The following is a 13428-nucleotide window of genomic DNA, read 5'->3' as shown; positions in this document are numbered from 1 at the left end:
ATCACAAATCCAAACTCTTTTGGTATTTCTGCAGAATATTCTCTTTTGAGAAAATATACTGTGGCAAACTCTGTCACATAGCTATCTGCTGATGTCTTGTTGTAAAACAGAGTACCCTATATCGCCATATAAAAAGTAAATGCATAACAGCTCCTCTATCTACCTTCTACCAGTATTGATTTATTCGGAAATTGTGAAAATCAGTTGATGAGGAGAACAGGGAGGCCGAGCACAAGGAATGAGCTGTTGCCACATTTAGCATGCAGAGAGCGAGGTCAGAATGCTTTTCTCATTTCTCTAATTTGTGGCTCCTTGTCTTGTCTATCCTCCATCCTTCTGTCTGTGACCCGGAAATCAATCTCAGTATGCCACGTTGAAAGATGTCTCATTTCTTTAAATGCACTTGCAGAAGAGAGGAAAGAGGAGGTTTGTCAGAGGAGATGTAATTGATGATGGGCAGGTGTGTCCTTTGTCGAAGTGGTTTTTTACCTTCAGTGTATAAAAGAGATATGACTCACAGCTGGAATATACAAACTACAGTGAGAGCGGGATTGTTTAAATAACTCATCCTTTTTGTGTTTTGTCAGTTATTTAAGATCAAGCTTTCTACCATTCATTAAATGTCTCAACTCCTCTCTCCTCTTACTTCTTCCTTGCCTCCTCCACTCACATCTCTGGTGGGAGGACCAAAGACACAAGGAGAGGAAGCGAGGAAGACGAGCAGTCTGGGAAACGAGAAAATGGGGGGACAGTTCAGCAGCGTTTGTACATGCTCTGATCTGTACATGTACATCTCTGCATTCCTGTCTGTGCATGTACCTGCACTAGTGCAGTCTGTGTGTGTGTGTGTGTGTGTGTGTGTGTGTGTGTGTGTGTGTGTGTGTGTGTGTGTGTGTGCGCGTGTATGGGTGTGTGTGTGTGTGTGTGTGTGTGTGTATGTGTGCGTGTGTGACAGAGAGTTTGTTTGGCATAAAGCTCTTTCTGCCCATCTCTGATCTTGGTGGGGAGTCAAGGGACCGCTTGTGACCCTGAGCATTCTGTCCTCTTAGAAAATCCTCCTCTTTTTGTTCTCTTCAGAGCACTTGAGAGCCTCCTCCAGCGTTTTCGTAACAGTCCAAATGAGATGGAGCCCGTCCCAAGACCCTGTCAAGGAGGCTCAGGGATTTACCACACACAAACAGCAAAGACTGTGCTCGCGTGTTCTCTCTGTTCCCCCCTTTTCCTCCATTACAGACCACTCTTCATCGCCTGTCCTCTTCTTTCTGTCTCTTAAAAAATTTGTTTTGTGTTTCATAACTGGCCTAAAAGTAATGCTTGCATTATGAACCTTAAAGCTAAAGCTCAGCAGAATTGACCTTATGGTGTTAGTAGGCTGCACAAACAGAATGGCACATATCAGCTGTAGTTGTGTTAGCGTAGCGCAGTGTGGTGGTAGTTAACTAAAGTGGACCACTGGCACGGTGACACAAACCAACCACTAATCCTCCCGCTGTCAGCAAGATTGTCACACATGGCTCTCAAATGTGCTTGTTTATCATCAGCTCGTCATGTTCAACACATTCAGTGAATTGTTATGTGTCCTCATTTGTAATGCCATAGCGTAACTTATAGGGTAGGAGTACTCATTGCACATAATTATAAATACAACTTTTCACTTTTCTGTGCGAAAAATATGACCAGCTGAATCCATGCTGAAGAGTTACAGGGTGAAACTCCAAGAGCAAAATAACTGCAAAACACAGCAGGGGAGCAGAAGATGGAGTATTGCGGGCTAAAAAAAAAAAGCCATTCACACTACTCAACAAAGCAGCTTGTGTTGTTGTTGCACTGCACTATTGTTTGGTATGGTTGATACCAGTGTGGTCACTCTGTATACAGGGAGTAAATACTGAATTGGTGCTGTAAAACCAACCAGTTATTCAATATTGTAATGCTATTCTGGATACATGGAGGATAAAATATGCTACAGTATGCTACTGTAATTGATTCTGGAACAGGTAAAATGTTTTCATGCACCTGATATTGTAGTGCCAGCACCACCAGGTAATATACACTGGAGCATTTCAAGATTATAACCAGCAAAAACTGATCTTTTTTGGGGTTTGTTTTAAATTATTAGTTGTGGTTTTATGTTTTTGCTTTTATGAATTCAAACCACAATGTAAATAAAGCTGTAAGGAGAAAAACAAGTTTAAAAAAAAGGGAGCCAAGGGTAATTGAAACAGAAAAAGAGTGAAAGTGAAACAGAGAGGGTGAAGGATGGGAGACCGAGAGCGAGGGAGTGAATGATGGAGGTGCCGTCACTGTGCAAGTCCCGGACTCTTGCTCATTAAGACAGTAATTCAAGCAGGGGATTAGAGAGTCAGACTCATGCACCGAACCCACTGGCTGCTGATGATGAATGGTGGTCAAAGCCTGTAATATCTCACCGACCGCCGCCGCGGTACATGAAAATATACAACGTCGTGTTTGAACAGGTAGTTAATATTGGGGGAGTGTGGATGGGTGACAGAAAAGAGTCCAAGCATGTTATGTTGTGTGTGTGGAGAGAAAAGCAGGTGAGAGTGACAGGTAGCAGTGCTGGGGGGGAAATTACTGGAATGAGTTTTGTAAAGCTCTATAATCAACTTCTATCCATCGAGTGTAACTGACCCAAGATTCTACCAGTGCAGCAAGGTTTTGAGAAGAAAAATTCACAAAGTTCACAAAATGACTGATAGGTATATGAGAGGAACAAACGCAAAGAAAAAAACAAAGAAAGACAAGAAGCTCAGAAAGTGAGTGAGGCGATGGATGGAAGAAGGATCGTCCTTAAGTAAAATATATATTAAAGGTAAGCAGCTTACTCTCTGAAAATTTTCACACTTGCGCTGCATGACCCCTCTGAACAAGGCAGAGCAACTTCCAGCCCTGAGGGGCGAGAGTGCTGAGATGCTGCGTGTTTGTGACAGTGCTGTGCCTAAGAGTCTGTCATCGCCTCAGGAGAAGTCCCTCTGCACGTGACTAAAACCTCGACTACACCCAATTACGGCATTTCTCTGAGTAGAGTCAGTGTTCAGCATGACGCGGTAAATATTTAGACCAATATATCTGTGCGAACATTACGTCAGACTTACAGACACCGTGTCAGAGTCACGTCTCCCGTCGATGCAGTTTCACTTCAGCACATCATCTGGTGCCTTAAAATTCTGTGCAGTTTCTCCTTGTGCATCATGCAACATCAGTGTTTCACCGTTTTACAATAAATATAAAACAAATGGGCTTTTTTTCTAAATGGAAATCTGTTTTTAAATTACAATAGCAATGCAGACAGATACAGTACAAAAAAAAATCCTTTTAAGAAAATAAATAAAACTGCATTTCTAATTTTAGAGGCGTTCCCATCATTGTGGCAAACAGCCTGCATTTATGCAACCCACACAACCCTTAATCGGGATATTAATTTGCACCTTTGCTGTGCTAACAGCCTCATCTCTAATTTTGGTAATTTCCATGCTTTCATTTAACAAAAACGGCGAACATTCAAGCTTATAAAACCTTTTGAATTATCTAAAAAAGGTTAGAAAATGCAGAGGCGTCAGGCTGCAAATGTGTTCTTCTTTTGCTTAGCTCCTGGAAAGTGACATTTTACCAATGAAAGGTTTCTGTCTGCATGGTAAAAGCGAATTTTACTCGACTAACCCAGTCCAAATCCTGAAGACATTATGAAACATTTCCACTGTTTGGAATTACAGGGATTTTATGTTTTTTTTGATTATATTAATTTGTAATGAAATGACTAATATTGCTTATAAATATTTTTCAGTTTTTCACTCAAAATTACTATTACCCAAAAACCCATTCACTGCAGCGCTGTCTGGCAGTCCACAGTACAAACCTTTTTATTTACCACTCCATTACTGATTACAGCAAAGAATAATAGCTGGTGACGGCCCCGCTGAGTAGAATGTCAGCAAGGAAAAGCAGAGAAGGGGAGGGAAAAAAGCAGGGATATTTATGGAAAGAATGCGACTTTGATCATTGTGATGATACGGCACAGAAGTAAATAAGTTACACGGGGGTTACAGAGATGCCCTTGGCCGGGTTGCTATGGTGACACTGAAATGTGTGTTTTGTAGAGTGTGTGACAGAGAGCTGTGAGTGACTGACAGTGCAGGAGCAGACAGGGTACATATGTGTTTGAGTGCGGTGTGCGTATTCAGGCTTGCGTAATAAAATCGGAACAGGCCTGCTGCTTTTCTGTGCAATAGGTTTCCAGCTGTCAGATGCATACAGAGCGGCCTCATTATTCCCATAGGGTGCTTCAGACAAAAGTGCACATGCACTGAAAATAGGGTAGACTGTACATTCAAACCATGTATAGTCAGTGGTGTACTTACAGGGGATGGTGCGTAGGTAGAGGTTGTCCCGTATGATCTGTTGAAGCTTGTGGTCCAGCGAGCCCTTCTGAAACTGCAGACTGAGGTAGTGGCGCAGGTCCGTGTTCAATACTTTTCCTGTATCAACAGAGGCAGAGGAAAGGAAGGTCAATAAAAACATGGTGGTAGTCTCTCAGAAGAGTTTATGCCTAAAAGGAAATCCATCCAAGTGGCATGTACCCTCACAAAGTAATCAATACAACAAAATGAGATTAAACTGTTTTTCTTGACAAAATTGTAACCCTTTCATGCCTCAACGTAATATTTACGTTTCTTTCTCAGGGAATAAACTCTGTTCTGTATAATTATGTGATGCAAACTGTGCTGACAAAGAGAAACATGAAATGGAGACGACTCTAGAGTTAATAAAGAAATGGGTTTTATTTTTAGAACATCATATAAGTTAAAATCAAGGTATAAGAAAAACACTGTCATGAATGCATGAAGAGCTTAACAGACAACATGGTTTGACCAATTTACCCGAGAGATGTCTTTTCAGGTGTCGATAATTAAGCAATTAAGCCCATGCAACTCCCTGAAGACTCCTGCAGTGATATTGCAAGGCATATAAAATGGCCAGCTGCAATGTGCCAGTAGTACTTTAAGTGTAATCATTTGAATTCAATTCAGTGTAATTTTATTCATTCTATATAGACAGTATACAGACAGTATAAAGGGACACGCTAACGAATGAATGGTAGCTCACATCAATCAATGAAAGGGCAGTACAGAGGTTAGCAGGCAGTTTCCTACTTAAGATTTTTTTAATTTTGATACTCTAGGTTAAATGTAAGACCCTCCCTGAATGAATGAGGTTAAATTAATGAAACAAAATGTAAAGATCTTTGGGTAAACTCAAAATTCACAGGGGGCAAGGGAAAACAAAGTCAGAAACTGACAGAATACATTCTTATGTGGAGAGTATGTGAGACCACCTGTCCTTTCAAGCTGAGAGCTTAAATCCTTGTTGATTTGCCTTCTAAGTCCAGGTCGATTACAGAATTGAAAATGTAACTGAGGGCGAGAACAAAGGTTAAACTGATTATTAAACTTTGATCTCTTCTGTGAAATTCACTGTAATCATTTAGGATGATTGGGGATTTGGGGTACAAAAGAGACTATAGAGGGATTTCTGGCCTAGAAACACTTAAAAAATTGATTGCAAAGCTGCAGTAGATTACATCTCTGACTTTGTTTTGCATTCTGAGTAATCGGAACAAACTGGACTGAGCTGAATTCATTCATCCGAGGCAACAAATCGGAAATCCAAACCGCTAAGAGACAGATGATAACAACTGTGCTCGTTGCTCGATGGTCTTTACAGTTTCAATAACCTCGCACAAGATTCATAAACTTTTCACTAAAGACACGCAATGCCACAACCTCAAAAAAGCAAGGCGCCAGAGATTTTCATAAGAAAATCTGCAAAGATTTCGCCTTTGCTCTCAACTCCCAGAAGCCTTTGAAAAAACAAAGAAAGTTCATGCAAAGTTTGGCAGAGGAAGACTTCTGAGTCGTCATACGCAAGCAGGGAAAAAAAAACTTTTTCTTTGAAAGAACATGATGAGGAGTTTGGAAAACAGGAAGAGATCTTCGTTGCCTGCAAGCCCTCATCCTCCTCATCTCTTGACAGAAAAGAGAGAGTAGGCTTTGAAACAGCGTGACTACGGAGAAGTAATCATTTTCCCCCCATTTCACTTCTATTCTCTCTTCGTGTCTTTCCCCTCTTTGTGGTGCACACAGCCCAAACTCTGCTCAGCATGAGACTGTTCTGCATTGCTATGAATACCAATCATAAGGACTAAAGATGAGATCTAGCTACTGTAGATGTAGTATATGTACTAATAGAGAGGGGAGATGCACTAGACTAAGGAGGGGTGATAGAATAATGATGAGCTTTGGGTATATTTCCATAAGCTTACTCAACCCTCAAATCCTCTTTTCCTCATCAGCTCGTGACAGAAGCCAACACAGGCCATTATTGTGACAGCGCAGCTTTCCGATTATTTTGTGTTCTAAACTTACTCTCGTTCCAGGTTTTGGAGGCCACTGACTCAAATCAAAATGCCCCTCATGTCCAGAGGCCTTGCTGCCATCTGACAGAGTTTTAGGAGCTGTCATCCCGCCGGGCTTGGCTTTTCAGAATAAAGGTTGCATGTTCTCCGTCTGCCTCTCCAAAGAGGGCTGCATTACAGCTGGTCTAGCAGACAGACAGATTGAAACTGGTGAACCAAGGCCCAATCTGGAAACTTCATCTCAAAACTGTCCCAGAATATCCTTTTCAGCTTGCACACAGGGGAATTAATAGGGAAGTGAGGCTTTTTCAGCAAACTACATGTGCTCCATATGCTCACTGACAGTTCATAACTTAGTATGCAGATAAAGAAATTCAGCAAATTTAAATTCAAATCACTAAAACTGCCTCTTCTTCAAATCTGAGCATTGCCACTTTTTGGCAGTTAAACCTGCAACAGCTAGACTATTACTGAAATGTCAGTTGGGTTTTCAGAGAAGAGAACTTACAGGAGTATCAGATTAACTAAAATTATTCACAGCTAAGATAAGTCTAAAATGATAAAAGCAGTTAAATGTATGGCTGAAAGATGCTTTCTTGCCTTCTTTGATGACTGCGTGGCTTGCATAGCAAAAAAGTGCAAATTTCAGACATTTCATAACCATGAGAAATGTTGAAGAATCTACAACTTTTAATATTTGATTATGATTTTTTTAACTAAATCATGCAAATGCCTTGGTTAGGATGCTATAATTCATTTTTTTTCCTATGATTGGGTTTTTTCCTTTCATTTCCTCCCTGATGTTTTGTCCTTTTAAATTTTCTTCCTGGAGTATGTGGACTGTTTTCATTGTCTTCAAGATTCCTTGTTCAAGTTGTGGGAATGTGTGCAAGTCCATTCAGACTTTGCATGTAACACTGGACTTCACAGATCAGCTCCACTAGACTAATTGTGTCATCATTCCTTATTCTCAAAACCTCCCTGCGCTCAAGACTTTCACATCAAATATTAGTCTGCATATTGAACCCTTAAGTGTAGGTTAACTGTGCATTTGGGATGATGAAACTCACTCTTTGATGATGAAGAAAGTCTTCTCACAACAGTCAACTTCTCACTGTAATGCTTCATCATGCCTCAACAATCAAAGGAGAACAATCCTCAACAAACACATTTATAGATGCAGTGAAGGTACTAGGTGTGAACGTGCCATAATGTAAGACAGTTGAGTAGCCATGCTCCGTCTCACTTCACTGGATAAATAAAAGGGCAAAAATGCATGCACTCCCAGGCACACATACCCGCTGCTCTGATCTGTTTATTTCAGTACAAGTACAGTGCTACAGTGCGGTCTTTGTGGTTTCCTGGGTCCTGTCAGACACTGTTAGCAAGGCTGTCACATCAGAGAAGTTCCTCATTGCACCTCCCCATAGATAACATTGCTATTGTAGCAGGCCTCATTTTTGTGTGACAGGGGTTCAATGGGCTTTATTGTACCCCATCAGCCATCCACTCAGTTGGAGGTTATTTCTCTACAGTGAGCCAAAAAGATGAGCAAACTGTACAGTAGCTGTCTACAAAAGAAAATAATAAGGGGGAAAAATTGATCTAATTTCTGTCGAATTTCTTTTATTTAAAATGATTGTTTCCTCAATTTTGACAGTTTTTCCCCTCTCCATTGTTCACTGTGCTGCAGTCAAACTGATGGTAGGAAATCGGACCTAATTTATTTCCTGTCAGTTATATTGTGACATGTATTCGCAGGCTTCCGCCCATTTTGGATGAGAGTAGTCTAATCAAATGGACATATCCCTTAAATATTAAGCCGTTGCTTTACACCCCACTCTTCTCACGAATCCTTTCATCTGCTAACTTGTCATTTTTTCATGAAGTAATGGCAGGGGATGTGTCAGAAAAGAGCAAGGTCACCCACGGGAATCCTTTAGCTGCGTGTTGCATCAGCAGTACTGTTTTCTCTCAGAAACTCAAAGAAAATATCTGCACTCGCTCTGCAGAAACAGAAGCGGTGCCTGGCACCCCTAGTGAAGCGACAGACTGTTAACATCCTCACATAGACCAACACCTCACTCAGAAGCCACAGAATTAGATTAACACTCGAAGCTCAAGACATAACTCTCTCTCACACACAAGCACATGTCATGCATCTGTTTGAGGAGATTTGTTCAGCGAATTGCAAATTCCAGTCCGCATATTATACAAAAATGCAGACTGTGAAAATGATTATGTAAGCCTGACAAAACGTCATGTCACTTTTAAACTGAAGTACTGAGACAAGCAATTAAGAAAGAGAAAAAATCATTAGTTACATTAGTGATATTCATTTCATTCTAGTGTGATGTAATCTGATGGTGTTCCAACTCTCTAAGTATGCCTCATCTACTTCTAAGCCAGTTAACCATTTGCTATTCAAAACTGTATTCTATATTACATATTATCTGTAGGTTACTGTAGGTTCAAATCATTTTTTAAATTTATTAATAAAATATGCACATTTTGACCAATGATTTGATTATGCTGTAATCACTGAATTGCAAGCTTTAGATTTTCTGATGAAACAAGGCAGAATAACCACAGCATGCATCCGAGTTTGCCCTCCACAGATGTCTCAAAGGAATAGTGTTGGAAAAATGCACTTTTTTCTTTGCTGGGGGAATAAATGAGAAGATGTCTCTATCTTTAAGATTAAGATGAAGCTACTACCAGCAGATAGTTAGCTAGTGCAATGGTTAAATGATCACCTCAAACCTTATTAAAACATAATATATTTTTCATTTAATCCATACAAATAACAACTTGCACAAGTTTTTTAAGGATACAAGTGGCCCTGCAGCAGTTATTACCTCCCCTTTACCATAGAGAGACATGACCAGCTATCAATCATCTCATTAAAATCTCGACAAATACATAAATAAATGCCTGCCATGTTTTAAAATGCATGACATTGTGTTTCTTTTTAAGCACAGTGAAAGTTGAGCAAATGCCTGGAGTCTATTGTGACATTTCATTCTGAGGCCTTCTCCCTTAGGGAGAAGTCCACTGGGAGGTCATTATCTCTGTTGTCTGTCACTTAATTAACTGACATCTGAATAAGGAATATGTCGTCAGGTCTTGAGCTGTTCTTTGACACCTCTCTCTATACACTGGTGGAAACATAAGGCATGAATTCCATGCATTTTGCCCCGAGACATATATATGCTATGCGAATGCAAAAAAAATACCTCAACCCATGAATTGGATAACTAAAGATGACCACCAGAAAATAGCAGCAAACAGTCCACATAAAATGGTTAAAATAGAAAAAGCATCAAAAAGTGAATAAATGGTTAAACCACCTAAAAAATTTGGGTATCAATTAAAATTATTGGCTGAAAGCATGATAGACTAATATTAGAAATACTGTAGTAGAACAGGAAAGTAAAGTACAGTAAATCTATCTGCAACCTTAGCAAACAGCATGTATACACACTAAACATAACAGATGGGTTAATTGGTCATTAAGAATACTAAAACAGAAAGTAATGGAAATTGTAGTTGAAACAGTAACTTAATGGTTATGGATGATTACGAGAGGTGACTGTAACTGCACATGGAAAACTTAAAGTAGTCAAGAATAGATTTTAACATGAAAAGTGTTTTCAGTAAGCATGCTTTTGGTACTTCAAATTCACAGATTTTATCATAACAGTGACCAGTTACTATGTCAGGCAACCAGAAGAGGCTCCAGGTATCGCAGCTAAGAAGTAGTTTAGCAGGTAAAACCTAGTATGAGGGGGTTTACAGGGTTAATCAACATCTAAAACATTAATTAGTCGCGTGCCCTGACCCAACAGTGAATGGTGTCAGCTGCCACTCCATCCCACCCACCCGCTTCCACATCACCTGCTGGTTTTTGCCAGTGTCTGCTTAAAACACAAAATGCTTATAATCCAACCACTGGTTTGTTATTGAAGTACAAAATTTAATGTTATAAAGAAGAGAAATCCAGAACTACAAAGACACAGCTCGGTGTTACGCTTCTCCCACTATAATAATTGTATGTATTGTATGTAATAGAAAGGTGACAGATAAAAATGAAATAATACTGAGTTGTGTGGATCTATTACTGTGTAGGGGGCATTTTACTGACATGGTTTGAATCCCCTACCGCCTGGGAAGAAAAGGTTACTGATAAAGCAATCAGGTTTTTTCAGAGTGATCTCCTTTATCCTTTGATGAAACATTCCCATCCTGATGATAATGATCTCTTACAGGAAAACAACACTCCCATGATGTGTATGACAATTATGTGAATGAAATGCTATGGCCTTGCAGTCGTCACATCTGATACCAACTGAATAACTGGGAGATTCTGACTAATCATGTTTGTATACAGTGTTCTCCACCGCAATCATCAAAGCACCAAAGAGGGAAGATCTTTGGATAGCATGGTGTTTGATCCCTCCAGTCTCCAAACTCAATTAAACAAACACCCCTGCATGGGTTCTGCCAATATTGAAAACTGTCTCATGTTATGTGTTTGTCTTGCTTCAGTTAAAATGAAATAAATACTGAGGGAAAATTATATGCAGGTTTAAAAACAGTAAATATATGCACTTTACTAAGTGCACATAGAAAATTCAGTATTAAAATGTATGCATAAAGAGCCTGAAAATCCATGCAATATGTAAATGTACTACACATAAAATATGATAAAGACACACTTTGTGCTATTTGGACTCTTTCCTACATTCTGAGATTTAATCTTAGGTGTTTCTTACGCTCTTCACTTTTAATTCACTCTCTCTAATGCTCTCCTGTACCCATAGTTCAGGGAAGCTTGATCCTTCTAGTCCCTCAATCCTTCCCTACCCATTCATCATGTGATGTATGACAAGTCACCAACATCCTCTAACATCAAGCTTGCCTCTATCCCCTGTGGCACTTGGTCAAAGAGAGCACCAACACCTGCAAGACCTCTGGTTTGGCTCCCCTCATAGTTCTCATAACTCTCCTGGATTGACAGAGCCCCGCCTCCTTCCACTAACCTTGCAGCTTCCTGTGGCCATTTTAGGGGACAAAACTGCCTGAGGGAACTTCTGAGGGGCAAGTTTACCAAAGAGCCTCGCCTCAATTTTTCAGACAGTTGTCCGTGAGACTAGGATCTCGCTGACTCTGTTGAGAGAAGCGGTGTGCCATAAACCCGGCTTATGATCTCACACCTCACACAGAACCGTCAGATGAATTATCTTCACTTATATAACTGGCATGTGGAGTGTTACTACGGCTGGAGGATTCTGTAATAGGGGGACATGATGGGCCACTCTGTAGCCATGTTTTTCAGTCTGTCTGCTTGGCTGGCTGGCTACAGAGCTATGCAAAGTTAAACAGGCAGTGGTCTCACATGCCCAAACCACTCTCCGCACACTTCATTTCACCTCATTTTCGCAGTGTGCCCACACCGGGACAGAGGTCTGACATAAGCAGCTTAAAGGGATAAACTAAAAGAGAAGTGGAGAGAGGGCATGGGGAGGCAACAAGAAAAAAAATGTAAAAACACAAAAAATTTAGCAAGGTGATTAGATTTGAATATTTAAAGGCAGTGCTTAATTATTTCAGACTTTATTTTTGTGACAGAGACAAGCACATACTCATACAGTGGCCGTGTGTAGTCGGTGTGTGCACTTTTAAGTAGACTGCAAATAAAATCAACAAAGATTATATATTAGCTGATATATTATGAATATTTTGAAATCCAAATACATGATTTATTATATGAGGTAATGAGAAATTAAGCACCTTTAATATCAAAAAGGCAAAAGTTAAAAGTGAAGCTCACATCCCACATGTAACATAAACCTGGGCTGCAGCCTCTCGACAATAAAGACTACAAATATGATCATAGCATGACACATTTCCAACCCACTAATCTTCCAACTACACAGAGAGACATCTGCCTCTGCATTAAAGTTAACTAACCATATGCTTTCCTCTCCTCTGCCCTCCAGCCCCTCCCCTCTCTTGTCCATCACCACACAGGAGATGGAGGAATGACCTTCCTCCTATAAAGTAAAGGCAAGATCAGACCAACTCAGCAGAAGTGCAGTGGTGGGAGTGAGCTGGGGTGTGCGAATTAACAGAAGCATCAACAGCAGCAGTGCTGTGATAATGTGAGGCGAGAGATGTCCTGGTCCCAGAGAGACGGGGGGCAGGGCGGGGTGGGGAGTGGACATAATGAAAAGTGGAAGAAACAGCATGAAGAAGTGTTGAGAGGAAAGAAGACTTTTAGCCTGCAGGTGTTGAGAGACACATTGTTGCTCTAGTTTACCTATTTTGTTTCCAAAAGCTTCCACCTTTAACTGTAGTTCTCTCTTTTTGCTGTCTCACAGTCCCCCACAGTCTGACTTCTCTTCATTTCATGTCTGTACTTTTACTCAGTCTTTAATGAGAAGTCTATGGACCAAGCCTCTGTTCTATCATTAATGTGGTCTGTGCAGAATGAAGCAGCTGAAGATATAGACACAGAAATACACAAAAAACACATCCCCTGTAGATCCGCGCTTGGCATCAGAGTCTAGCATCAGGCTCAAGCAACATGTCTTCAATAACAGCGTATTTATTCATTCAACTCAAATCTGCAACACACTGAAAGCAGAACGTCAGTGACGTAGCTGTTCATCCAGCTAATATCGTCATAATTCATATGCAACCTTGAACTTTAGCATAATTTGGATGAACGGCTATTTGGTGATCATAAGTGGAAGTTTTATAAACATCTGACTAATAATCTCAGAGGAGTAGCAATTCTTGTGAAATGCAGATAACAGATATTCGGATCTTTGGTGATCAATCCAACGGTGTAGACAGTTCACTTAAAACCACAGATGTTAACCTCATGGAGGGAAATTGGTGACATCACTAATGCCATGAAGATTTAACCTTGCGGCGTCGTGGATGTCTGCACATCATTTCACAAAACTCTACCAGCTGTTGAGATATTT

General features: G+C 40.3%; 1 protein-coding gene across 3 annotated transcripts in view; it reads right to left on the bottom strand.

Moving 5' to 3' along the window:
• magi3b (membrane associated guanylate kinase, WW and PDZ domain containing 3b) overlaps positions 1–13428 on the bottom strand; it is a 123448-nt gene that overhangs the window by 34980 nt on the left and 75040 nt on the right. For all 3 annotated transcript variants that reach the window (XM_013276601.3, XM_019359074.2, XM_013276602.3), the window contains exon 2: positions 4380–4496. In XM_013276601.3, the coding sequence (XP_013132055.1) occupies positions 4380–4496 (117 nt within the window). The remainder of the gene's footprint in view (positions 1–4379; positions 4497–13428) is intronic.

This window comes from Oreochromis niloticus, linkage group LG5, assembly GCF_001858045.2.
Source record: "Oreochromis niloticus isolate F11D_XX linkage group LG5, O_niloticus_UMD_NMBU, whole genome shotgun sequence".
Taxonomy (NCBI): Eukaryota; Metazoa; Chordata; class Actinopteri; order Cichliformes; family Cichlidae; genus Oreochromis; species Oreochromis niloticus.
The sequence above is the reverse complement of the archived record's forward strand: the minus strand, read 5'-3'. Positions and strand labels throughout refer to the sequence as shown.